The sequence below is a fragment of the Candoia aspera genome, chromosome 7 (assembly GCF_035149785.1).
Source record: "Candoia aspera isolate rCanAsp1 chromosome 7, rCanAsp1.hap2, whole genome shotgun sequence".
Lineage (NCBI taxonomy): Eukaryota > Metazoa > Chordata > Lepidosauria > Squamata > Boidae > Candoia > Candoia aspera.
This window is the reverse complement of record NC_086159.1, coordinates 30,993,457-31,020,395: the sequence shown is the minus strand read 5'-3', so window position 1 is coordinate 31,020,395 and position 26,939 is coordinate 30,993,457. Positions and strand designations below refer to the sequence as shown.

Here is a 26,939-nt window from a genome sequence, read left to right as displayed (position 1 = left end):
TCCGTAGCTTGAAAAAAACTGATGACAATGGGCATGAATTGTTAATCATCAGTGGCCTGGGAAAGTGGACAAGAAGTTTTTCTCCCTTTCTCAAAACACTAGGACCAGAGATCATCCAATGAAGATATTTGGAAGGAGAATTAGAGCAGATACAAGAAGCAGTTCTTCACACACCGTATAATGAACCTGTGGAATTCATTACAAACAATATAGTAATATGGCTAATTTGAATACTTTGAGAGAGGAATGGGTAAATTTATGGAGGTCAAGTCTATCAAGGGCCATTAGTCTTAAAACTCTATGTCACCTCAGAGTAGAAGCAGCATCATTCCATATACTTGTTGTAGAGGTTTAATTCAGGCAACTGTTAGAATGTTTTCCAAGCCAGTAGTTTCAATATCAAATTAAAAATAAGAGGATATAAAGGACATCCTTGAGGAATTCCACAGAAGAAAGCTATGCCTCTTGTCTCTTGCCTGTGAGTGCCACTGTAGGATCTGGTTCACCATTCTGAGAAACAAAAGGCTGGAATAAGATGAGGCTGTTCATTTTGTGTTATCATGGTTTGTGGATCTCTCTCTTGCATAAACTTAAATTGGCATTAATATTCCAAGAAAGCAATACTAGATAATGACATTATTAGATAAAATAAGCAGCAGGCTTTTGGCTAAGATCAAGTGACTTTATAAATTGTCACCATGCATCTGTTAACATTGATGCTAATTGATAGTCTGGGTGTATATTCAGAAAAACCTGAAATCTACAGTGCTGATCTTGTTGGATTCAGAAAAGGATTTTGATATGGTGGAGTGGAATTTTTAAAAACAAGATGTCCTGTGGAATTCATCAAGAATGTCCTTTATATCCTCTTATTTTTAATTTGATATTGAAACTATTGGCTTGGAAAACATTCTAATAGTATCCTGAATTAAACTGTTATATGCTAATAATGATTGATAATTACGTTTTGTATAACAAACTGTATTGATATTGTGCAATTTTTGTAATTTTTCAGGTTATTCAATTCATTGGAGTAAGATTCTTACACTTTTTATAGGCTCTGATGTATGAAAATTTATAAAATGTGGGGTTTTACTTGTAGAATTATTTCAAATACCTGGGAATAATTATTCCAAGATAACTTTTTTTTGTGGATGTAAATGTATTCTATCTTCTTTCTCAAATAAAAATGGACTTTAATTATTAAAATTCTGTTGAGTTTATGGGGCAAGTTAAATGTAACAACATTAGCATAAGATTTAATATGTTTATAATTATACCTAGATAATTAGAGCTTCTTTCTGATCTTTGCTCACTTAGCAGTGTATCTTCCCGTTTTTTGTCCACTCTCTGAGTTCCTGTAAGTTTGTGAGTTTCTGACTGGAACTGTCTTATTCTTCCCCTCTAGACTACCCCAGACAGAACAATAAGGATAATTATTTCCCACTCTTTCATGTTGTTTTCTACCATTGTTCTCACTCCTGCTCTTATCCCCAATCTAATCCATCCAAAAATGAGCTACGCTTCTGAACTGTGTGGTACCAACACACATAATCTCCTTCTTCCACCTGTTTCTTCCCTGTTAGAAATGTCACTCAGTTAGTAGATTGTTTTTGCCATATTCTTTTAAATTTCAGAAAAACGCATTAATAAAGAATCACTGACCTCTAATTCTCCAGGGTGCATTATCAATACTACGGAATTAGATCTGTATCTGCATACTTGATTCCTTTTGATTTTACTTGGCATGTGACCAGGTCCTCAACAAACTATGCCAGGGTCACATGGGAGATGAAAACTTCTCAAGCACACCGTCTAAGAAAGTCCCTTGAATCAATCTTATTCAGGAAAGGATCAACACATGAACATGGACTCACCATGTGGTGATATGTATCCTGAGGAAGTATGATTAACTTCTATATGAAACATCTTGAAAGCAATTTCAGTCTACAAATCCAATACATTTCTAGTCTGAAGAAAAGCCAGTGGAATTCATTGGGGCAGTCCCAAGGTGAATGTGTAGTTTTGCTGATGTAATGAAAATGAGATGATGGCAAAGAGATACAGAAAAATCTTCACAGCTGTCTAATGGTTATTTGGATTTCTGCAGCTCATATATTGTAGTCCTAAATGACAATGGTGCCGCACTTGAATATTCAATAACTATTTATCCAGTAGTACATGATATATGTTTAAGGATGCTCAGCAAGCAACATAAATATACTCAATAGAAGTTTGTTTTGTAGAATCTCACAAGCTCCTCTCTATATAGCTGTCTTCCAGGGCAATTTCAATAGCTGCACTTCAATACCCAATGATGCATTCAGGGTAGGATTTTTAGGCAGAAAATCCAGAAGAATGAGCAAGGGAATCCCCAGGCAGAAAATGGTTGGTTTACAATGGTTTGAAACTATGTACAGTAAAATCTTCTTTCCAGTTCAGTTCCTGGTTGAATTTATGAACCTGTCTGTGTATCTTTCCTGACAAACCTATGGAAATGGTTTACATCCTCATCTGCCCTCCTCTGCGCTATTTTTTTAACTTTTCAATACAAACTATAGCTCTGGTATTACCAGTGGTCTCTCATAAAAATATCGATCAGCTCTGATCTTGCTTACTTTGGATCCCAAATGGGATTGGCCAGCTGCTAGTATAACTTGCCAATTTTCTTCCTCTTCCTCTCAATCCATTCACTCTTCCTTCATATATTTGTTTTCTGATATGAACTTTATTCATTTTCTCTGTATGATCAAAGCACCTCCCTGTTCTTCTCTTTTACTGGCCATACACTTTTATAGTCAATCTATATTTATTCCTTACCTATTTGTTGTTAACCCTATAATACTTTTAAAGTAACCTATTTGTATTGCATTCTAGATAGATCTTTATTGCAGTCACTAACCAGCAAATTAAACAGTTGGCTTCTTAAAAGACTAAAAGAACAGGGCACAAGAAGCCATGGTGTGGGAAAATAAAACTATTGTATTCAACTTTATTTCTCCTTACCTACTCAACTCTCATACAACAAAATGGGCAGAACAATCTTATAAACACACACTTCTGTTTCATTCTTTGAAATAGACCACATTCTAACCACTGCCTTTCTAACTCTGCACATCTTAACATTTTTCCATTCATTGTTTTTCCATCTTTAATAATATTCTATCGAGGTATGCAAATTCATTTTACTTGCTCTAGTTTTTTAACATTTATGAGTAATTTGCATTATTCATCATTCCATTTTTCCTGTCAAATATAAAACTACCTTCTTCAATCTTCAAGAAAAGATCGTTACCTTGTCGTGGTGCTGGAGCTTGAGCACCTCAGTGACGCCGTGAGCTAAACCGTGAAGGGCCACCCAAGACAGGAAGGTCATGACAGAGAGGTCAGACTAAATGCGATCCCTGGGGAAGGTAATGGCAACCCACCCCAGTATTCTTGCCGTGAAAACTAAATGGATCAGTACAACCAGAGATATGTCAGTATACCATCGGAAGATGAGACCCCCAGGTCGGAAGATGGTCAAAATGCTACTGGGGAGGAACAGAGGATGAGTTCAACTAGCCCCAGACGTGATGACGCAGCTAGCTCAAAGCCGAAAGGACGGCTAGCGGCCAACGGTGCTGGTGGTGAACAGCGAATCCGATGTTCTAAGGATCAGCACACCATTGGAACCTGGAATGTAAGGTCTATGAGCCAGGGCAAATTGGATGTGGTTATTGGTGAGCTGTCAAGATTAAAGATAGACATTTTGGGCATCAGTGAACTGAAATGGACTGGAATGGGCCACTTCACATCAAATGACCACCAGATCTACTACTGTGGACAAGAGGACCACAGAGGAAATGGAGTAGCCTTCATAATTAATAGTAAAGTGGCTAAAGCAGTGCTTGGATACAATCCAAAAAACGATAGAATGATCTCAATTTGAATTCAGGGCAAGCCATCTAACATCACAGTGATCCAAATATACGGCCCAACCACAGATGCTGAAGAAGCTGAAGTAGAGCAGTTCTATGAGGATCTGCAGCACCTACTGGACAACACGCCTAAAAGAGATGTTATTTTCATCACGGGAGACTGGAACGCTAAGGTGGGCAGTCAAATAACACCTGGAATTACAGGTAAGCATGGCCTGGGAGAACAAAACGAAGCAGGACATAGGCTGATAGAATTTTGCCAAGACAACTCACTCTGCATAACAAACACTCTCTTCCAACAACCTAAGAGATGGCTTTATACATGGACTTCACCAGATGGACAACACCAAAATCAGATTGACTACATCCTTTGCAGCCAAAGGTGGCGGACATCTATAGGGTCGGTAAAAACAAGACCTGGAGCTGACTGTAGTTCAGATCACGAACTTCTTATTGCACAATTTAGGATCAGACTAAAGAGAGTAGGAAAGACCCACAGATCAGCTAGATATGAGCTCACTAATATTCCTAAGGAATATGCCGTGGAGGTGAAGAATCGATTTAAGGGACTGGACTTAGTAGATAGGGTCCCGGAAGAACTATGGACAGAAGTTCACAACATTGTTCAGGAGGCGGCAACAAAATACATCCCAAAGAAAGAGAAAACCAAGAAGGCAAAATGGCTGTCTGCTGAGACACTAGAAGTAGCCCAAGAAAGAAGGAAAGGAAAAGGCAACAGTGATAGGGGGAGATATGCCCAATTAAATGCAGAATTCCAGAGGTTAGCCAGAAGAGATAAGGAATTATTTTTAAACAAGCAATGCGCGGAAGTGGAAGAAGACAATAGAATAGGAAGGACAAGAGACCTCTTCCAGAAAATTAGAAACATTGGAGGTAAATTCCAGGCAAAAATGGGTGTGATCAAAAACAAAGATGGCAAGGACCTAACAGAAGAAGAGATCAAGAAAAGGTGGCAAGAATATACGGAAGACCTGTACAGGAAGGATAACAATATCGGGGATAGCTTTGACGGTGTGGTCAGTGAGCTAGAGCCAGACATCCTGAAGAGTGAGGTTGAATGGGCCTTAAGAAGCATTGCTAATAACAAGGCAGCAGGAGACGACGGCATCCCAGCTGAACTGTTCAAAATCTTGCAAGATGATGCTGTCAAGGTAATGCATGCTATATGCCAGCAAATTTGGAAAACGCAAGAATGGCCATCAGACTGGAAAAGAATCAACTTATATCCCCATACCAAAAAAGGGAAACACTAAAGAATGCTCAAACTATCGAACAGTGGCACTCATTTCACATGCCAGTAAGGCAATGCTCAAGATCCTGCAAGGTAGACTTCAGCAATTCATGGAGTGAGAATTGCCAGATGTACAAGCTGGGTTTAGAAAAGGCAGAGGAACTAGGGACAAAATTGCCAATATCCGCTGGATAATGGAAAAAGCCAGGGAGTTTCAGAAAAACATCTATTTCTGTTTTATTGACTATTCTAAAGCCTTTGACTATGTGGACCATAACAAATTGTGGCAAGTTCTTAGCGGTATGGGTATACCAAGTCATCTTGTCTGCCTCCTGAAGAATCTGTATAACGACCAAGTAGCAACAATAAGAACAGACCACGGAACAACGGACTGGTTTCAGATTGGGAAAGGAGTACGGCAGGGCGGTATACTCTCACCCTACCTATTCAACTTGTACGCAGAACACATCATGCGACATGCTGGGCTTGAGGAATCCAAGGCTGGAGTTAAAATCGCTGGAAGAAACATTAACAATCTCAGATATGCAGATGATACCACTTTGATGGCTGAAAGCGAAGAGGAACTGAGGAGCCTTATGATGAAGGTGAAAGAAGAAAGTGCAAAAGCTGGCTTGCAGCTAAACCTCAAAAAAACCAAGGTTATGGCAACCAGCTTGATTGATAACTGGCAAATAGAGGGAGAAAATGTAGAAGCAGTGAAAGACTTTGTATTCCTAGGTGCGAAGATTACTGCAGATGCTGACTGCAGTCAGGAAATCAGAAGACGCTTAATCCTTGGAAGAAGAGCAATGACCAATCTCGATAAAATAGTTAAGAGCAGAGACATCACACTGACAACAAAGGTCCGCATAGTTAAAGCAATGGTGTTCCCCGTAGTAACATATGGCTGCGAGAGCTGGACCATAAGGAAGGCTGAGAGAAGGAAGATCGATGCTTTGGAACTGTGGTGTTGGAGGAAAATTCTGAGAGTGCCTTGGACTGCAAGAAGATCAAACCAGTCCATATTCCAGGAAATAAAGCCAGACTGCTCACTTGAGGGAATGATATTAAAGGCAAAACTGAAATACTTTGGCCACGTAATGAGAAGACAGGACACCCTGGAGAAGATGCTGATGCTAGGGAGAGTGGAGGGCAAAAGGAAGAGGGGCCGACCAAGGGCAAGATGGATGGATGATATTCTAGAGGTGACGGACTCGTCCCTGGGGGAGCTGGGGGTGTTGACAACCGACAGGAAGATCTGGCGTGGGCTGGTCCATGAAGTCACGAAGAGTCGGAAGCGACTAAACAAATAAACAACAACAACCTTCTTCAATGCAGTTTTTCACTCTCCTATTCCTCATTGCATTATTCAATCTAACACTTGCTGCAAATAATTTTGGTTCACAGCCAAGAGTATGGCATTGTCTGCACACAAAAGATATTGTACACACAATTCATGTCTCTAACCATTTCTCCATTGCACATCCTCTTTCTCCTTGCTCACTGCTCAACCATTCCATTAATTGGTATGCATGCTTTACTTCCATCATATACTGTTCTCCTATTTTCCATATTTATTAAAAATAATTCATAGTTCAAAATATTCACTTTAGGAAATGTTTTCAACAAATGTGCAATAAACTTTCTTTCTAACTTTTTTCAAAATTAATCCAATATAAAATTACGAATGTGGTGCATTTCCAGACATAGAAATAAGGCTGTAACATTTCTGCATATTACACAGATGTCTAAGATGGAGAATATACTAGAAACCAGGTAACAACCTTATTAACAAAAACTACTTTTCTGATCCAACACTCTCCTACACACATTTATCTCGCTCCTTCTAGCAACACATCCCTCCATTAAGTAAAAAAAGAAAAGAAAACAATTAACATTTCCTAATACATTTTACGTTAAAATTAACTACAACTCCCAGGATACTGTGCGGTGCCGAGCGAGTGGGCAAACTGCGCCGTGCAACACAAAATTATGACCTCTTTTCACCGTCTCCGCCCTTGCGCTACAATTACCTCAGAGGCTTTGCAAGAAAGGAGGAGCATAAAGAGGAGGGGAAAGCCGCCCTGAGCAAACGCAAGAGGCCACGGAGCGAATCACAACCCGGGAAACAAAACTGCCGGCTTTCAAATCCTCCGCCTCCCTTAACGCCATCATCTTGGGAGGCTGCGGTGGCCGTAGCGGGTCCAACGTGACAAGTGAGATCCGACGCTCCCAGGTAGGCGGACGCGGCTCTTCGCGCGCACAAGGGTGGGCAGTTGATTGGCTTGATTTATTCGAGGGTCGTTGGTAAGTTGGGGGTGGCTTCGCTCCTCCTTCCCCTCGGTTCTGACTACGCCTGCCGGGGCACGGAAGGCACCGTATTATGTGGGAGGAAGGAGGCACTTCCGTCTTGCTCCCTGGGCTGCACGTGTAGGGGTATGTCTGTAGCTCCCCTGTACACGTGTCGCGGGTGATGGGGCTGAGGAACGAAAGACGTTCTTGGGCAACCGGACCCGACGCTGGTCAAACCTCCCTCGTACTGATAGGTTTTCCTGCCAAAAACCAGCCTGTTCTCTCCCCTGTATGACGTCACGCCCTCGTTGCTCTTTACTAGTGAGGCCAGCCTGGCCAAAGAGATTAGGTTGGGTTATGTAAATCCTGTGCGTGCATACGAACTGGGATTTCGGAAAGGACTTCGGTAATGAGTGCATTTTTTTCTCCGTCGCTATTTCATTTACTTTTTTAAAACTTACCGTTGCTTATAGGAGAATAAGGGAAAAAACTGAGCTGGTTCCAGATGTCACTAGATTAGCTGAGCAAAGATTAATAAGCAAGATTATAACGTGTACCAATATGGAGAGTTCTATAACAGTGAGGAATAATAAGGATAGAACAACAAAGATTTCTGTAACACTTTTGGATTCTTTCTAGTGAAAAAGTTGATACTCTTCAGCTGACCACTAAAAAAAAAAGAATGCAGTGGTTCCAGAAGTGGAGAGAAGCTGATGGCAAAACATCATATAAAGAGGAAGCCTTTCTGGGATACAAACTAATACTGCCAGGGTACTACAATCCAAAAGATTTCTGTTGATCAGAAGGTACAGAAGACATTAGTAAACAGGCTCAGGAAAACATGGAATTTTTAAATTTTCCATTTCCAAATTATTTCAAGGTTTGAAGAAGAATCTGAAATGTACTGAGAAAATAAACAGAAGTCAGTAATTGAATAATACCAAATCTGCAGAATTTACATTCAGTTGATGTTTCCAATTTTTTTTCAGTGCACGTAAAAGTAATAAGGGCCCTTTGATAGTTGTCAGATTTTTTTTCTTTCCCTTTAAAAAAGAGTCAAACTTGTGCACAAAGTGATAATTGCCACTGTAAGATTGTTCAAGAGCAAAGCTGGGTCCAACATTCTTACAAACTGGAAAACAGTCCTTTCAAGAAGACTACAATCCTGCCTCAGCTAATTTTATACTTTGTCTTGGATACTGGTATGCTATTTCTCAAACAACCAATACATGTTAGTGCATTAATTTGATGTTGTTATGTTGTTGTTAGTTGCCATCGAGTCATTTATGACTCATGGCAACCCTATGTATAACAGAATGAAATGCTTATCTTATCTTAACTTATCTTATCTGATGAACGCCTGAATATTCCATATTTTAGAGCTGAAAAGAGTATGTTAACACAACATTTTAAACAATTTGTGTTAAAACAAGGTGGCTAAAAAGTGGTTAAGAGAATATTAATGCCAAGAGGTATATTTAGATCTGTAAGACAACGTGTCAATCCAGTTAAAAAAATGAGAAAGTGATCTTTCTTTCAGAAATAAGCAAGCAAAGTCATTGCTGCAAACTGAAATTCAGTATAAATTACTGAAGAAAAAAGAAGGCTGATAGAAAACTCCCTGTTCATAATTCTGTTTCCCTTCCCCCTTTTAATCTTAAAAAGTTTGCTTTTTATGCTTATGAATAGTTCCTTGCTTAGGCTTGTATATAAAATAGGTTAGATAGAAACTAGAAATAAGAAGGAATTAAACTTTGTGGAATGAATGTAGAATTGACTTTTTAAAAAAGGTCGATCTGGGCTTTTCTGGATGGTGAATTCTGCTGTCCAACTAATCTGTGTGAGACCTTCCTTGCCCTAGTACGTCCTCTGTCCTGTACTATCCATCCTTGCTTGAAATGTGCTGACACCAAAACTTAAGGCAAGCTGCATTATTTATGCAGAAGCAGGGTGGTAGTGTTTGCTGTTAATGATGTTAAGTAGCATGTGGTAAGCTGAGTAATTTTTTTGGGTGAAATGGCCTGGCTGGTTTTGCCTGATCAGAACAGGCATTGTTATCTTCACAGCAAGCTTTCAGCCTGGTATTAAACTGTTCAGTAATGCTCTTCTGTGGCATATTGTCATGTAAGGTAATTAGAAATTATTAGTCTATTACACTTGGCATTTTTATAGGTCATTACATCAACAATTTAACTCTTGCTCTCTTTTCTTCACTTTCTTTTTTTCTGGTAAGTAGCAAAAAAAATCAATAACTATGAAGCCATAGAACCTATACAATAACAATCTTTAGCTTCCTCTTGTTATGCTATACCAAAAGAAGAGAACAGGGGGGAGTCAAAAGAGGCTAATTTTTATATCTCTCACCCACTCAGTTATTTCTCTCTTCCTTTCCAGCATCTTTCCCATCTGCAACAGTTGGCACAGTCAAAAAATGGCATCAGAAGATATAACTAAGCTTGCAGAATCACTTGCTAAAACCCAAGTGGGAGGAGGGCAGCTGAGTTTTAAAGGCAAGAGTCTGAAACTCAATACTGCAGAAGATGGTAAGAGGACTTGCTGTTGATTGTTTCATTGAGCAGATGTATTACTTTTGCACAGCTTCTTTATATAAAACAAAAGCATATATTATAACACTCCAAAATCCTAAATGACTTCTGGAGAATGATCATAGATTTCATGGTGGATAATGGTGTGAATGTGAACCAGCAATCAGGAATCTGTTATTTTGCTTTAAGCCATTTTGGTAAAGGATGCAAAATTTTAAGATAAAAAGGAAGGGATGGCATGATTGGTGGAGAGGCAATAAGACTGTGAGGTGGAATTATAAGGGAGAATAGATGCAGTTTGGGTTGGAGTACAGAAGTATTCTGCTTATCTCTGCAGCTAAAGAGGTGATTAAAGAGATTGAGGAGTTTGATGGGATAGAAGCCCTGTGTCTGGAAGGCAATACTGTGGGGGTTGAAGCAGCAAAGGTCATTGCCAAGGCTCTGGAGAAGAAATCTCAGCTCAAGGTGAGAATTTTGATGGCTGATTGTTTTGCATAATAATGGAATTATACCTTAAATTCATCAACACTTTGACTTGTTTGAAGGATAAGCTTGCTATTGGCAAGCATAAGAAACATTTTATAGGGTCTTACTGATTTTCATATTATAAATAACATTAACTCTCAACTCTGCGTACTCTGTCATATATCTCTCATACGCACCACTCTGTGCCATAGATGTATTGTGTTTTAGAGTCATTTAGGTTGGCATTGCTCAAATCCTATGAAATTGTGAGTGATACTGCTTTGACTCTTATTAAAATATGTGTGTGCAAGCTGGTGTTCCATGTTTGAGCAAATAGCATAAATAAATGCATGCACTGTTTGGAACTTGGTGATTGTGTCGGCTTCCGAATTTTCACATATCACAAATAATTTTTCCGTATTGAACAAAAAAAACCCTCCATATAGCCATTTTTGTAGTTACGCATATTGTTTACAAAGGACCTCATAGAGAAACACAGTTTACTATATATCTTCTATGATTTTTACCACATTTATAATACGTATGTTGTTCTAGAGGTGTCATTGGAGTGATATGTTCACCGGAAGGCTGAGGTCTGAGATTCCCGCTGCTTTGGTATGTGCAATATATAACTGTTTACTGTTATTAGCATGAGATTTTTCTAATGCTGAAGTGTGGGAGCATCATCTGAAATTAGTGCTCAGCAAGACAGCAGTATGCTGATTTTCTACAGAGGTTTTAGATGGAAGCAAGGGCCAACCAAAAGAACATTTGGGGAGTGATGATAAATCAGTAATGTAGTGTATATGATATTTTGTGAAGATGTCCCAGGTTCAGTTCTTTGTTATTTCCAGTCAAGAGATTTCTCAGTAGGAAGGCAAAGAAGATCATTGGCTGAGGCTGCTGCTAATCAGAGTAGGTCATGTAAACAAATAACTGTCTAATTCAGTTCAAGGCAGCATTATAGGTCATACGTTTAAGAAGAAATATTGTAGAAGGAATGAGTTGTCTTGTTTTTCTAAGCAGGCTAAGGAAAGAAATGAACAGACGTTTTTAAATTAAAACTCAGATAGTATGACTTTAAATTGTGAAATGGGCTGTCATGGATTTGAGAGAGAGAAAGGCTGAGTTTACATATTATATACTAAGACATGATTTATTATCCTACGTTTTTTTCTATTTTGTGAATGAGAAGGAGCCTTCAGATCAGCTGATGATGAATGAAACTTATTCACGAATCCAGCCTATTTGTAGGTATGCTTACTCAGAGGAAAGTTCATTTGTGGCTTATTCCTGCGTAAGGATGCCTAGGATAATTTTCTATCAATTTTTTCCTTTTTACCACATTTTTGTACAGGAGCTTAAGTATATTCTTTTGGTCCAGTGGTTAAGGCACCAGGCTAGAAACCGGGAGACTGTGAGTTCCAATCCCGTCTTAGGCATGAAAGCCAGCTGGGTGACTTTGGGCCAGTCACTCTCTCTCTCAGCCCAACTTACCTCACAGGGTTGTTGTTGTGGGGGATATAGGAGGCAGGTGTATTAGGTATGTTTGCTGTCTTCAGTTATATAAAAATAATAAAGACAGGATAATTTAAAAAAAAAGCTATATATAATTTAGGGATACTGTACAGAGTTTCATTGTATGTTCCACTTGGTATAACTTGAAATGATACATCAAGAAGCAAAACAATACTACCAGCTTTGAACAAAATATCTTCTGTAAAAGAAGGGATTTTGTCCTATCTTTTATCATTTGTCAGATTTCTCTTGGAGAAGCCCTCATTTCTGCTGGCTGCCAACTTATAGAGCTGGATCTGAGTGATAATGCCTTTGGACCAGATGGAGTGCGTGGATTTGAGGCATTGCTGAAGAGCCCTGCCTGTTTTACTCTGCAGGAACTCAAGTTAAACAACTGTGGCATGGGCATTGGTGGTGGCAAGGTAAAAGACATTTCCTGGATCTTTATGAAGTGGATAACAGAATGTTTGGCTTCCAGCTTCTCTTGTGATTTGTTTCTATGCACGTGATGTATTGCTATAGATTGTTGCCTTACAAAGCCTCACAAGCTGATTGGGAAGTCAGCTTCACTTACTCTAAAGAAAAATATACTGGCTTATTCTTAGCCTGCCATAGAACGTTCTAGAGGGAACTCAAGCTCTGCTTTGTTAGGAAATAATCTGTCACCCTGTCTCCCACACAGAGAAATCTAAGTTGAGTATACACATTAGATTCATGCCATCTTCCTAACCCAAATTATTATTTTGTGATGTTACAGTTGGGAGTAGAGTTCACTAGAGCATAATATTACTAGCAGTGTTGGTATTATGTATATAAAACTGCAGTTTAAATAATTTGTTCCTTGTATGCATGGAGAATTGACACCTTAGCAATGTAAACATTGCTTTTTCTTAAGATCTTAGCAGGAGCGCTGAAAGAATGCTACAGGAAATCAAGTGCTCAAGGCAAGCCGTTGGCTCTGAAAGTATTTGTGGCTGGCAGGAACCGTCTGGAAAATGATGGTGCAATTTCTCTTGCTGAGGCATTCACAGTGAGTACAAGAAGCAGAGTCTTACCCCTTAAACAGTTATGTGTAATTGGCAAATAGGAAGGGAGTCTGAGCCTTGTTAAGATGTGTGTTCTGAAGAACATGAATATTCCTCTTATGCTCCAACTCTGATTTGTTGTACATTAAGTTGCTACTAGCTCATGGCTTTGGTGCTACTTTTGTAGCAGTGGACAGTGTCTCTGGAGAAACAACCAGTTCCAGAATGTACTGTGTATGGAGGATTCAACAAATTGGGACATCATATTAATACAAAAGTGCCATTGCTGCAGTATCGTTTGATCATTGTAGTGCAGCAAGTTTGGCCCAGCCACCCTACCTGAGTACAAGCCTATTGTTCTGTATTCTGTTTCAACAAACAGTAGTCGTATCCAAGCAATTGTAGGGGAAATTTAGTAGAAAAGCAAGCATAGAAAACTTTATCTTAACACTTTTGTTAGGATATTTGCTCTGCATTTAGACTGTTTTTAGATTCTTGTTTAATGGTCATATGGGTTTCTGAGGGAGACTGGCAAATTGAGCTCTACAAGAAGAAGGTCTCTGAAACTCCTTTTTATCGATAAATCTGAGTATATTTAAGAAGTTAGGTACATATCTATGTATACTCATCCCATCATGCTTTTGGTGTAAGTAACATGTAAAGTACAGAAAAAATCAAGTAGGAGTATGAGAAAAAGAAGCTGATTATTGTACTTAATTTTTTTAAAAAATTTTATTAAAATGATCATGCACTGCACTCTGTTGAGACTCTAAAAGCAAACTCTAGGCTTCAAAATAGCTTCTGAATTCCACTGTTTTAGATTAGAATAAGTGATATTTGCCTTACCGTGTATGAAGAGTTTAAATAGGGTGTAGAGAAACATACAGTTATTAGGAAAAAGTCTTTTTACTGCTTTTTGAACAATAGCCTTCTGTACTATCTTGCTTCTCAGGTTATTGGGACTTTGGAAGAAGTTCATATGCCACAGAATGGAATTAATCATCCAGGAATTACAGCCTTAGCTCAGTCCTTTGCTGTCAATCCCTTGCTGAGAATGATTAATTTGAATGATAACACTTTCTCTGAGAAGGGAGCTGTGGCTATGGCAGAAGTAAGTACCTTTCAGTACTAATTTGGTCATGCTTTTTTATATTAATACTGATTCCTACATTAATATTGATTTGGATTCAAATATAGAACAGCAGTTGTGAAGTAAAATGGATCAATAACTGGTTAGAGAACAGAAAACAACAGTTTGGATTTTGGCCAATGTATGTTCTTAAGTTTCTTTATATGTTACTGGATGTGAGATAGCAATTTGGAGGGTTTGGGTAACACTGTTGAATTTGCTAACTTAAAATACAAGACTGACCATCCCTGGGAAGATTTTAAAATGGGATTAGAGAAATTCATGAAGAGTAAGGGTACCATTTTAGCTATATATTCTATCAGTAGTAGTCTGCCTCTAAATTCCTTAATAGAGAACACAGATATGAGAAAACACTTGTACCCAAGAATTGTTCATGAACTCCTGTGAAATGCTGGATTCAATAAATCTGATTCGGTATAGCTCTGTTATGTTTTTAAGAGGAAGCACTCTGTCAGGGTTGAATTAGGTCTGCATTATTTTCTCTGTTTTACTCAGACCCTAAAGAAACTCCGCCAAGTGGAAATAATCAACTTTGGTGATTGCCTGGTGCGTTCAAAAGGTGCAGTTGCAATTGCTGAAGCTGTTAGTGAAGGCCTTCATAAACTAAAGGTATTGGCCACACTTTAATCCTTTCTTTGTACATTACTATTGTATACTATGAGACAAACTAAATTATGGCTGATATAAATATGTTTATTGGGGATTTTTCGTTGTGCCCAGCATGCAGTGAAGAAAAGTAAAGAGCAATCTTGCTCTGAAGCTATGGCCCAAGCCCGCATCAGCAGAGCCAGTTGATTTCCTAGATTTGTTGGTTAGGGAGGGACCAGAGCATAACATCTTCTGAGTTATAAATAAAGGTTTATTAGAGATCATATAAATATGAAATACTTTCTTGTATTTTGTGAAACCAAAGATCAGAAGCCTGAACTTAAATCCTAAAATTATGGTTTTTAAATCCTAAAATTATACTTATGGTTACCATCCATCTTAAAGCTAAAGATATAGTCATGAGTTGTAAGTTAAGTAAAAACACCAAGCATTTATAAATATTTCAGTTTTGTCAAGCTACTTGATGAAGTTAGAGAATGGTGTACATTCTGTTCAAGGTAAATTTTGTGTCTATTTTTTATTAAATTGGAAAAAAGGGCAACATGTTCAAGTCTAAAATAAAAACCTTTTAAATCCTAAAGCTGAATAGGTTGCCAGGCTGGGGCAGCATATTTGCATGCATATATCAGAGCCACATGCACATCCTCACATCACTTTCAACCCCTCCTTCACAGCCACCCACTGCAAATTATCAGTTGCTGCTGCCATCTGGTTTCCCTGTTGATTAGGGTTGGGGTTAACCACAGATCGTTTAGTTTTATGTCATTAATAGCAACAGGAAGAAAAAACAATCCATTTCCTGATGGCTAGTGAAAAGAATGGGGGCTCCCTCCAGCTACATTTTATAAGTCACATGCCATTCAGGGACATAGTTCACTCACCCTTGATCTATAATAGCAGTGAATCAAAAATGAAATCAAATTAAGCAGTCAATTAAGCATTATTTGCAGTCTTCAGAAATTATTATTTGTAATCTAACCATCTTCTTGCTTCCCCCATTACTGATTTTTGGGATTCTGGATAATATGAATTATAGGTGCCATGAGCCCACATAAAAATATTTCTTGTGTTCTTCCTAACACAAGTATCCTTACAAATCCTTACTTTCTGCTTTCTAGGAACTCAACTTATCATTCTGTGAGATAAAGCTAGATGCTGCACTAATAATTGCTGAGGCTACTGAGGACAAGTCAGAGCTAGTGAAGTTAGATCTCAATGGTACTGTATGGGATTGTGCTGTGGTTGATAATGCTGTTTTTAGTAGCTAAAAATCTGCAACCAAACTGTTGGCTGGTTAGGTCTAAATTCCCTCCTCTTCCTCAAGTTCATTCTCTTTCAGCTGAGCTTCCCACAGATTCTCAATTCATGATCTGTTCCACACCTTCCTTTTACCAACTGCCACTGGGTACCTGGTCTTCTAGTTTCCCTAAATCCATAATCTCATCCTAAGTGATAATGGACCACAGGATTAACCATAGTTCCTAAATTTATGCAAGTCTTATTCCTAGGTAGATTTATTGACTTTTTCTCAGAGGCTGGACAGGAAACAGCTTTAGCTTGACAGCTATGTTTTGTGGGCAGGCTTGGTGTTTGTGAAAACACAATAATGGCCCAAACTAAGCAAGTTTTCTGCAGCCAAAAGTCACAATGAATGCTGTCACAGTATATGAGCAAGGCCAGTATGTTCCTATGTTTGTTAGGAGTAAGGGGCCTTGGGTTTTTAAAACTGTTAGGTGTGCACACTGTTTTGTTTTTAACCTGAATATTGGTAGGAAACAGCACCTATGCAATTTGGCAGCATGGACTCTGGAGATACTAAAAGATGTGCACATGCAATCTCCAGACCACAGATTGCCCATCCTAGCTGAGTCAATTGATTTCAGAGGCTTTACAGTGATAAGCACAAGATATTATGAGTATTTTCTTTAACAACAAATGTGTAGTGTTGCTAAATCAATGACTATGTTCCATCAACTTTATAAAGTTTTTCATTCAAATATGATATTAAAGCTTTAGCAGTTTTACCCAGTTCTCCATATGAGAACACAGAGCTTTTCAAAAGGTCTTTTGTACTGCAAGACAAGCTATCTTTCAAAAGCTTTGGAGTTCTCTTAATATATGCTTTTATTCTTGTCAAAGGCAATTGTTTTGGGGAAGAAGGCTGTGAACAGCTCCAGGAGATTCTTGAAGGCTTCAACATGGCAGAGGTCTTAGGCTCCCTGAGGTAAGATACAAACAGACTCTGCAATAATTGGCTATTACAATTTCTAAATAATTTAATGTGTGAAATAGCTACTTATTCAGCAGCAATTAAGCTCAGTGTGCACTAGCACTTTTGTTGTTGATTTTATAAATTTCATCGCAGGACTCTTATTAAGCCAGAAAATAAGTTGATGCTGAGTCTTTATTTGACCTGGATGTTTGATTCTTTAAAAACTGTATTATATACACAGTCTCTGAAAATGATTTGTTAATATGATGGATATTCATGGCTGCAAGGCTTGTTTAAGTGCCTCTCAGCACAACCTCGGTAGTAAAAGTGAAATAAAATGCACTGTGCAGATCTTGTGTAATATGGTTTAAGTTTAATTTGCAATGTGGCATTGGCAGAAGTGGAGAAATACACAGCTTGTTGTAAATTGTTCTTTCTGTCTCACCTCCAGCCTTCCGAGTGCAGCCTGAGCTACATTCCAGGGTTGTCAGAAACCCCTTTGTTTCAGCTGCTGCCAGAGTTCTTTCCAATCTGCAGTAAGAAAATTTGAGATTGGGAAGATTAAAAAAAAGTAAATTATTCTGTTCCACATTTTATTCTCCCCAAAATTCTTAAGTTGGAAAAATCAGAATCTTGTCTCTTTCAGCAACCTTTCAAATATATGATATCTGCACAGTTGCATTTAGTATCTTGGATTCCTCCATGTATTTCTGTCAATTGCTCTCATTCATGCACTAGGGCTACCAGATCTGTGCTGCAAAAATCTGAAACACTAGATGGCAACAAAGAAATGCAGAAAATTCAAACTCATTGCTCCCAGCTAGTGACCATCTGGATTTCTGCAGCCCAGATTTGGTGTTCCTAACACACACACAACAGGGGAAAGGGGAGTTGGGTTGGTTTTAATACTGTTTCTCATTGTGAATAAGGAAATGACCTTGTAGACAATAAGAAGACTTACTGTATTTTGGATATCTAATTTCTTTATTTGTGTATGTGTACAATTTAGCAATGATGACTACAAGCTGACCAGAAATAAATATTTGCATATGTCTCCCAGAAGTATGTATAGTTATATTCTTGTGCAAATTCATCTAGTGATGATGAAGGAGAAGATGAGGAGGAAGAGGAGGAGGAGGAGGAGGAGGAAGAAGAGGAGGAAGAGGAAGAGGAGGAAGAAGAGGAGGAGGAGGAAGAAGAGGAAGAGCCACCTCAGGTGCAGGAGAGGGGACAGGGAGAACAAGAACCCCTTACACCTAAAAAAATCTTAGAGGACCATGTAGGTATAAGCATGCTCTTCCACTTTTAAACAAGAGGAGAAACTGCTGCATTTGGGGATATGTCTGGTGGCATCAACTGGAAAGCTTTTCTGGCAGTTTATTCATTGTCTCTTTTTCACTTTCATGAGCATTGCATATAATTAATTAACATATTGAAGTAATACATTGCTAGACAAATTTATCAGTTTTATACTTGCTGACTTTTTCAGATAATTATCCTTAAGGAATTATGTATGCCTGTCTAATGAAAACAAATGCATACATCTACAGTTGCTTAAATTAATTTTGCTTTGCTTTTTTTCCTTGAGACTTAATATAAGAAAGTGTATGCTTCTGAGTTATTACGTTTCCAAAATAGCCAAAAATAAAATTTACAAGTAATATATTTACTTGAATATATTTCATGTTTTTTCTTCTTCAACCACTTGGCTACAGTATAAGAATGTACAATTAATGTGATGTACGTTTAAGTTTTCCTAATAAATGTCATATATAGTGATCAGATTCCTGCAGATATTGTTCCTGCAATGTGTTCCTAAGTTCATATCCAAGCTATGCTGGCTGTTTTGTTTTAAAACTGCCTGTATATTTTAAGTAATGCAAATAAAGTGTTATTGGTCCCTTTCTTTTAGGAGCACAGACAGAAAGTGAACAGAATTTAGAGGTGGGGGACAAGAAGAGAAGAGGTAGCAGTTGACAGTTCAACATGGTAAAAAGCAGGAAAAGAAAAGGAAGGAAACTATTATATAAAAATCTAAAGGGAAGAGAGATTCTGGTTGCTCTTGTGATTAGCTGAACAACCTTTCTAAAAGCACAGAAGACTTGTTTTTAAAAGAGGCAGCTTTTCATATCCTTTGCTGTACAAAGTTATTACTAAATAAAATAACTATTAATGATAACTAGTCCTGTGAGTGAATGAGAGAAAGATTATATTATCTCCCATCTAATTATGCTAGCAGGAAAGAACAAATAAAAGAGGTGACAGTAAGATCAAACCTCAGGATTAGAACTCTATCACCTTGGGGTGGTGACAACAAGATCTTAAAGAGTATTTATCCCCCAAATAAACTTGGAACAAGATATACTACTACTGTCCAAATGAATCCACTTTTGCCACACTGCCCTTTCCCTCATTTCTCATCTGCTACACAGCTACTACTTTTTCTATATTTCCTGGCAAAGGCTAATTTTCAGGATGATTTCTTCCAGGCTTCTACTCCATTATCCTCTCCTCCTCTCCCTCCTGTTGATGTTGGCACCTTTCTAGCTTTCCCATCGCCAGAGAAATTGTTGCGACTTGGCTCCAAGTGTTCGACTTTGATAACTCAGCAGGTAAGCCACTGCTCATATCGCACAAAACACACTTTTATGTGCACCATGGCTAATACTACCAGTTGCTCAGCAGTTCTGTTCCTTTCATCTGGTGTCTCCTCTCTTATTTTATTTTATTTTATTTTATTATTTAATACATACATACATACATACATACAAATATATATATATGGAAGGGACGCGGTGGCGCTGCGGGTTAAACCGCTGAGCTTCCGATCAGAAGGTCAGCGGTTCGAAACCGCGCGGCGAGGTGAGCTCCCATTGCTCGTCCCAGCTCCTGCTCACCTAGCAGTTCGAAAACATGCAAATGTGAGTAGATCAATAGGTACTGCTTCGGCGGGAAGGTAACGGCGTTCCGTGTCGTCATGCTGGCCACATGACCCAGAAGTGTCTATGACAACGCCGGCTCTAAGGCTTAGAAACGGAGATGAGCACCGCCCCCTAGAGTCAGACACGACTGGACTCTACGTCAAGGGAAACCTTTACCTTTTTATATATATGGAAATATTCTGAATATTTCATTATTGTGTCAAAATGTTTCCAAAAAGTCAGTTGGAACCTACCTAATCCTACCCAAATGAACTCCTAGAAAGGAATTTGATATCAATACATAAACTTATCAGATTTAACTTAACAGATTTAGTGTAAACTTATCAGATAATAGAATTCAAATGTGTATTAAGCCCAATTATCACATAGCAGCTTTGCAAGCTATCTAAGTAGGTTTAAAGTGTTATTGGTAGGGCTATGCAGCACTTCGGATCTGACTCCAGAAAGGTCTTCAAGGCAGGCTCTGGGATTCAGGAAAAAGATGCATCTGTTTTATGGAATTGTAGACCAGTGTTCTGTTTGCATCTCTGCCTACTGAAACACTGCTTTGGAATCAAATCCAAAGTGCTGCAGTCATACCAATTGCCTACATCTTTTGCAAAGCTACAGTTGGAAATTGCTATTTGTAAGGATTTTATATGCAACCAATAAAATAGCATTAGAAAATCTCCAAAAGTCTCTGGTACTTATATATCTAGGAATGAATGAATGAACCTTCCTCCCTCCCTCCCTTCCCCTGGCACAGTATGCTTTCTACCTGAATGCAGCTTCAGTTGTTATGGATTGAGATTCTGTAAGTAACAGCATGGGCCACTTGTTCTTTCTTGTGACAAAATATCTTAGCAAATTTAATTGTGATATTATATTTCTTCTAGACGGACACATCTGACACAGAAAAAGTTGTTACTGTTTTCCTTAAGATCTCTTCTGTCTTCAAAGATGAGGCAGTGATAAAAACAGCAGTGAATGAAACAACAGGTATGTCTTTTTTGTTCAAAGGCTCGTAACTTTAATCAGGATGATGATATAAGCAGATCCATCTATGTACACCCAGGGTCCCCCATCTGGGGGAGATGGGCGGTGATAAAAATTTGATAAATAAAATAAGTAAATAAATAAAATGTACACACCTATCGGGTTCAGTAGCAATCAGATTCTTAATAAACTCTCTTCTTTTGGCGACTTGCAGCTACAGCTGAGGAGATCAAACATACAGAGATTGGGCCAAATACTAGCTTCTGTGGGACAACCATTATGTAATTGCTATGGTTTGGAAGCTTTATATTGTCCCAATGTGACACTAGTGTTTTTGCATTTTTTCACCACACACACCTTGCTGAACTTGTCCCTTAATTGCTGCTACAGATAAAAGACTAACCTCCCTGCCCCCCCCCCCCAAAAAAAGTCTGTTCCTTAGAACAATTAAGCAAGCTTCCATGGTGAGGCCAGGTATGGCAAAGTCCCTCAGGTTCATCCTCCTGAACAGGGTTGTATGTAGTATGGCCTCTGGGCTGCACACAACCCAGCAGGAAGTGGGTATAACTGCCAATGTGGGTCAGTCTGACAGTTTTGGACATTCTGGGGGATTTGGTGTGGTTATGGGGCAAAATGGGTGCTTTACACCTTGTACTTTTAAATTGCCCTCCCATCCTACACCCCCAAATTGGGCAATTTTCCTCTGGTTTCTTGAGAAGTTTAATGGATTTGAAGTTTCTGAAGGCCTAAATGTCTACAGACACAAAGGAAGAAAAAGGTGGGGGCAAGTCCCTAGCTGTTCATATTAATTCTCACTTGCTCTTCCATTGATTAAAAAAGAAAACACTAGTCTTCTTTATCATTAGAGGATGCCATAATGCTAAAAGAACATGTTGGTATCTGCTGGTGAAGAAGAAAATTCTGCAGCATATTTCAACAAAATAAACATTAAAAAGCCCTGCTCGCCTTTGGATTGTGGTTCTTGGCATGCTATGCAAAGGCCAGTGTAGATCTCCAGCTAACAGAAATTGTGTATTTCCGCAGCAGACTAAGATGCATATTAAGTATAGTTGTCAATTTTTTTGCACCTCCCACCCCATTTCTCTGTATGCATTGTTTTACAAAATAGCTCAATTTAAAATTAGACTTACTTATGTCTATAAAGGCATGCTGCCTTTCACAATAGCAACTTAATTCATACTCTTGCATCCTGAGATAATACGCATAGTAATAGGAATTGCAGCTAGTTATTTTTCCCTTTGGGTTTGTTTTTAAATATTTGGAATTGTTACCAAACTAGGATTGTGATGCTAAATGAGCTGTCTTCCCTTCGACTACAGTATAGGACGTAGTAGACCAAAATCAAATAATTTAGTATGCTAAGGACTAGGGTCTGCATGCTTCTAATACAATCTGTTCTTTTTTAGATGCTTTGATGAGAGAAGCTTTTTCATCAGCTAATTTCAATTCTGATGCTTTCATAACAAGTCTTTTGATTCACATGGGATTGTTAAAGGTAAGAGGACAGAGACAGGTGATTTCTGACAGCTATGAGGCTTGATTATATATTTTTTATTCGAAAAAGCACAAGAAGTTAAGTAGGTGAAGATCTCATACCAGGTATGATGGAATGTGTAACAGATCTTGGGAACGCAGAGGAGGGAGTACAACTGTTAATGGAGGAAACAGGGCCATTACAGAAAAGATTTATGTGAAAGTAACTCTGCCTTAATTACACTAGATATACACTGATCTGGAGAATGGTTAAGCAATTGAGGTCAGCAAACTGAGGAAACAAGAACTGCTTGGATTTCTGGAAAGGTCTTTATCATTAGGGTCATGTAACAGAATCTTGAAAGTTTGCCAAAATCATTGTCCAGCTCACCTTATACCCAGAGTAATTAAGGCAGAACTATTAATGGCCCTGCTTCTTCCTGTAACAGTCATGTTCCTTCCTCTGTGTTCCCAGGGTCTGTTAGACATTATATCACACCAGGATATTCTAAATCAGATGTAGCTCTTTCTGTTCTTAGTATAGCAGAAGGGATATATATATATAAATAAATGCAAATATTACATTTGGAAAGACAAAGATCAAGTCTTGCTGTGTTCAGGCAATAACTTAATGGGAAACTCTATCTTCTATCTGTTCACCTTTGTGAAGATGGAATCAATATGGTAGGATCACACCATATTCTTTTGGGAGGCAAAAAAAAAAAGGAACATGGGGTTATCCCAGCTCAGTGTCTGAATTTAGGAAGGTTGCTGAAGGACTGCCAGAATATTTGCAGTGTGGAACAAAATGGATTCTGTGTGTGGTTATGGGAGGTGGTGGGAATGATAACAGTGAAAGACAGACATTTTTGCTGATACCTGAGTATGAATTTAGAAGGCTATCCAAGTAAGTGTTGCTGGCCTCTCCTAGATACAGTAACTTACCTTGAACCTTACTTTTTTTCCTTTCACCTTACAGAGTGAAGAGAAGATCAGGGCTGTTCCAAGTCTTTATGGCCCACTAATGACGCTAAACCACATGGTCCAGCAGGATTATTTTCCCAAGTCCCTTGTCCCAATTCTCTTGGCCTTTGTCACAAAGTGAGTGTTGTGGTCTCTGTGGAACAACTAGCAATACTTATAGAAAAAAAATCTAATTATATTTTCCTACCAGTTCACAGGAATTAGTATTCCTGAACTGAGCAAAGATAATGGGTAATCATGACACCGTCAAAGAACAGTGCTTGTATGGGAGCTGTACTTGCTCCCAGTGTGTTTCTAAATGTAATTCAAGGTGTTGTTATTACTTGTTGAATCCTCTATGACTTGGGAGCAGGGTATCTGTCTACACGAACACTTTTCCCATTTAGATTCTGCCTGCTGAACCAGAGTGAACAGAAAATCCTGCTAACGGTCCTCACCTATCAAAAGGTGAGGTGGAAGGGGTCATGAAAGTGGGTGTTCTCTGTGGCGGGAGGCTCCCCTCCTGTGGAATAACTTGCTCCCCAAAGTGAGGGTGGCTTCTACTCCCATGGCCTTCCAGAGACTTGTAAAAACATGGCTTTTCTAGAGGGACACTTATGAATAGTGATTATCATATTTAGTGCTTTTTTATGATACTATTATTGATTTATTGTGATATTAATGTTTATTACTGTATTACTTTTATTGGTATACTACTTGGAGCCTTCAGAGTTAAGCAGTATAGAAATCGTATAAATAAATAGAGACATTGACTTGTTAGCCCAGTTTTTGGGTTTAGAAGTAAATATTGCTTGAAGTTTTGTGGGCAAGACCCTTTAATATGTGTAGTTATCCTGATGGAAGGAAATCCACAAATCTATAAGTTTGAACAAGTCAGACTATAGAAACAGCTACTTCTTTAAAAAAAATTTGTACTCCACTGTAATAACTGTGGTGTTTAATTAAAATTAACACACTTGTATATTTAAGATACTAAAGCCATGATAATGAATAAATAAAACTGGATTTAATATGGCATTTTTAGATTAAGAAGTGACTTCTTTTTTCCTCTGTGTGCTGAATGTACATTCTATGATCCTAGATTTTTTTTCAATCCAAAAGAAGTTAGAAAAAGTCAAAAATCTTCCAGTGAAATACTGTGGAGGGTTTCCTGGTTGATGCAGGAAAAATATTGGAAATTGTATTTTTCTTCACAATGTATCTTGCTTTCTAATGCAAAGTAATTAATCAAACAGTATTATTACTCTGCTTGTATAGCACATGCTTCATGAAATATGAATGCATTTCCTAATGGAGCTGATGCTCAGGTCACACACAAAAAGTTGTGGAAGGCTAAATGGCTTACTACTTCTTTTTTCTTATAACTTACATGGTCCTGATCCTTACATATGTATAGTCTTGCTTATTCATGGTGGGGCTGCGGTGGCTCAGTGGTTAAGACACTGAGTCAGAGGACCATTAAGGTCAGCAGCTTGGCAGTTCGAAATCTGAGAGCGCAAGCTGCGTGAAGGAGTGAACTCCCATCAACTTGTCTCAGCTCCTGCTAAACTAGTAGTTCGAAAGCATGCAACTGCAAATAGATAAATAGGTAGCACTTTGGTGGGAAAACAACAGGGACATGAAAGGAGCCCACTTGGGTGTCCCCCGGGCAACGGTGATGTCACCTGCAAATCCTTTCAATACAGAAGCGCCTTTGGTAGTTGCTTCTGACACACACAAAAAATGGCCCTCATGCTAACAAATGAAGGTTGCTGATGTCATGGACAGTTTCCTCCTTTGGAGAAATTTTCTTTTGTTATAAATTCTTACTTTTGCTGCACAAGATTGTTTCATATCAAAATATTAAACTCTCAAAATCTTTCCTGGCCACAGCAGCCTCCTCATATAAACTACAAAATACACTGTTTCCCTAGATATCACGTAAATCTTCAACATTTTTTTTAAAATATCTAATAATTTTTGTCTATGATAAGTTTCAGAATTCTTCTTGGGCAGAATGGCAGTTTGTACTCCCCCTTCAGAGTATCTGTTGACTCAATGCAGTTTAAGAAACATCTGAAGGAAGTTTATTCCCTCATCATTTCCGTTTTATCTTCACAGACCTAACCGTGCGTTGGATTCCTGCTCCTTTGCTCGGCACTTGCTATTACAGACCCTCCACCAGCTGTAACACACAGGGCATGGGACACCCCCTCACCCAAAGACTGTCAGGAGAGCACGCTGAGATGGAGAGCAAAGACACCAGAACCTTCAGGGGAAAATGTGCTGCTTTGGTCACTCAGGCATAGGATGTCTGGCTGCCTTCTGCTGTTACAAACTTTGAGGAACTCTGCCATGTGCTTTTTATGTTGCTGTTCGTTGTTTTTAAACTGTATGTTTCAAAGTGAACTCTGCCTTCCCCAGAATCTTTTCCCCCCCCCCATTTCTCTGAGATTGTTTTGTTTTGTTTTGTTTTTCTCGGCTGGCTTTGTCTCAGGTTGCTTTTTTGAATCTGGGATTCTGTTTCTCATTCATTGTACTCAAGGTTTAGAACTTACCTAATATCTTCAAATATATCGCTTGGACTCCTCTTTGGAGGGAACAGAAAAGGTCTGAAGCTTCCTTGTTTGTGCATTGTGCTATGAGCCCAGTGGGGGTGTTCTTTTCTTCCAGATGTAGGTCACCACAAGACTTAAAACAATATTACTATTTTTACTATTTCTTACTCTTGGTAGTAAGGCTACATTTCTCTAGCAATGTAGCATATTTTTCTGACCAAGTATATTTCATGTAGGATCCTTCACCATTACTCATTGACATTTCTGCTAATAAGATGATTACTGGTGACCTGCTAATGACTGTTAGTGATACTGCCTTACAAACATAAACATGCCTAATTAAAATAGAACTGGTTCAGAATAAATGTAGTCAATTTTGACTCTCATTTTTTTCCCTCTTTTTCTTTCTGCTCCTTCTCAAATTGGAAAAAAAAATGGTGGGGATGAAGAAGAGAGACCTTTATCAAAATCAAATAATATAACTACTTTTCTGCCATCTTAGTTAATACTTGTAAGTCTAATAAGATCCTGTTGTCCTCCAGTTACCTTTCATTTTCATATTTCAAAATCTTAGCATTTTCCCAGTTGATTGTGTTCCTTCTTTTTAATGAGCTGTTTCAAAGCCCGAACAGAAGAGATCATGTTGCAAATTGTCCTTGATCAATAGGTGTTTATTTACTTATTAAGATTCAATTAAGAAAGACAAATCTCTAGGCAAATTTCCATGAAAAACAACAAAATTAGCTACCAGTCATTTTTTGAGACTTGCACATTGTCCCGTTCTGACTGGCCTGTTTGAACAAGAGTGTTTGGAAGTAAGGTACAGTACTTCCATAAATGGCGTTCACTAATATACTGTGTGCATAGACAACATCAATACTGCAAATGCTAACTTTTCTAAAAGCTCTATTTTTTTTCTTTCCATTTTGTAGTTTCTTCCGTTTGAGAAAATGGTTGTTTTCCAGCTAGTGTTTAAAATTTGTTTCCCAGCTACTGTAGATGGCAGCACCTAGTAAAC

The 26,939-nt window shown here is 38.4% G+C and overlaps 1 protein-coding gene across 1 annotated transcript; it reads left to right on the top strand.

Annotated features, from left to right (window-relative positions):
* Positions 1-7,279: 7,279 nt before the first annotated feature.
* On the top strand, positions 7,280-26,301 carry RANGAP1 (Ran GTPase activating protein 1). The gene is made up of 16 exons (XM_063308248.1): positions 7,280-7,408; positions 9,859-10,007; positions 10,348-10,475; positions 11,031-11,090; positions 12,236-12,415; positions 12,889-13,023; positions 13,971-14,129; positions 14,664-14,777; positions 15,896-15,995; positions 16,917-17,001; positions 18,088-18,268; positions 19,479-19,601; positions 20,807-20,909; positions 22,334-22,422; positions 23,380-23,501; positions 25,485-26,301. The coding sequence occupies exons 2-16, from the start codon at positions 9,896-9,898 to the stop codon at positions 25,552-25,554; spliced, it is 1,761 nt and encodes a 586-aa protein (XP_063164318.1). The 5' UTR covers positions 7,280-7,408; positions 9,859-9,895; the 3' UTR covers positions 25,555-26,301.
* The last annotated feature ends 638 nt before the right edge of the window (positions 26,302-26,939 follow it).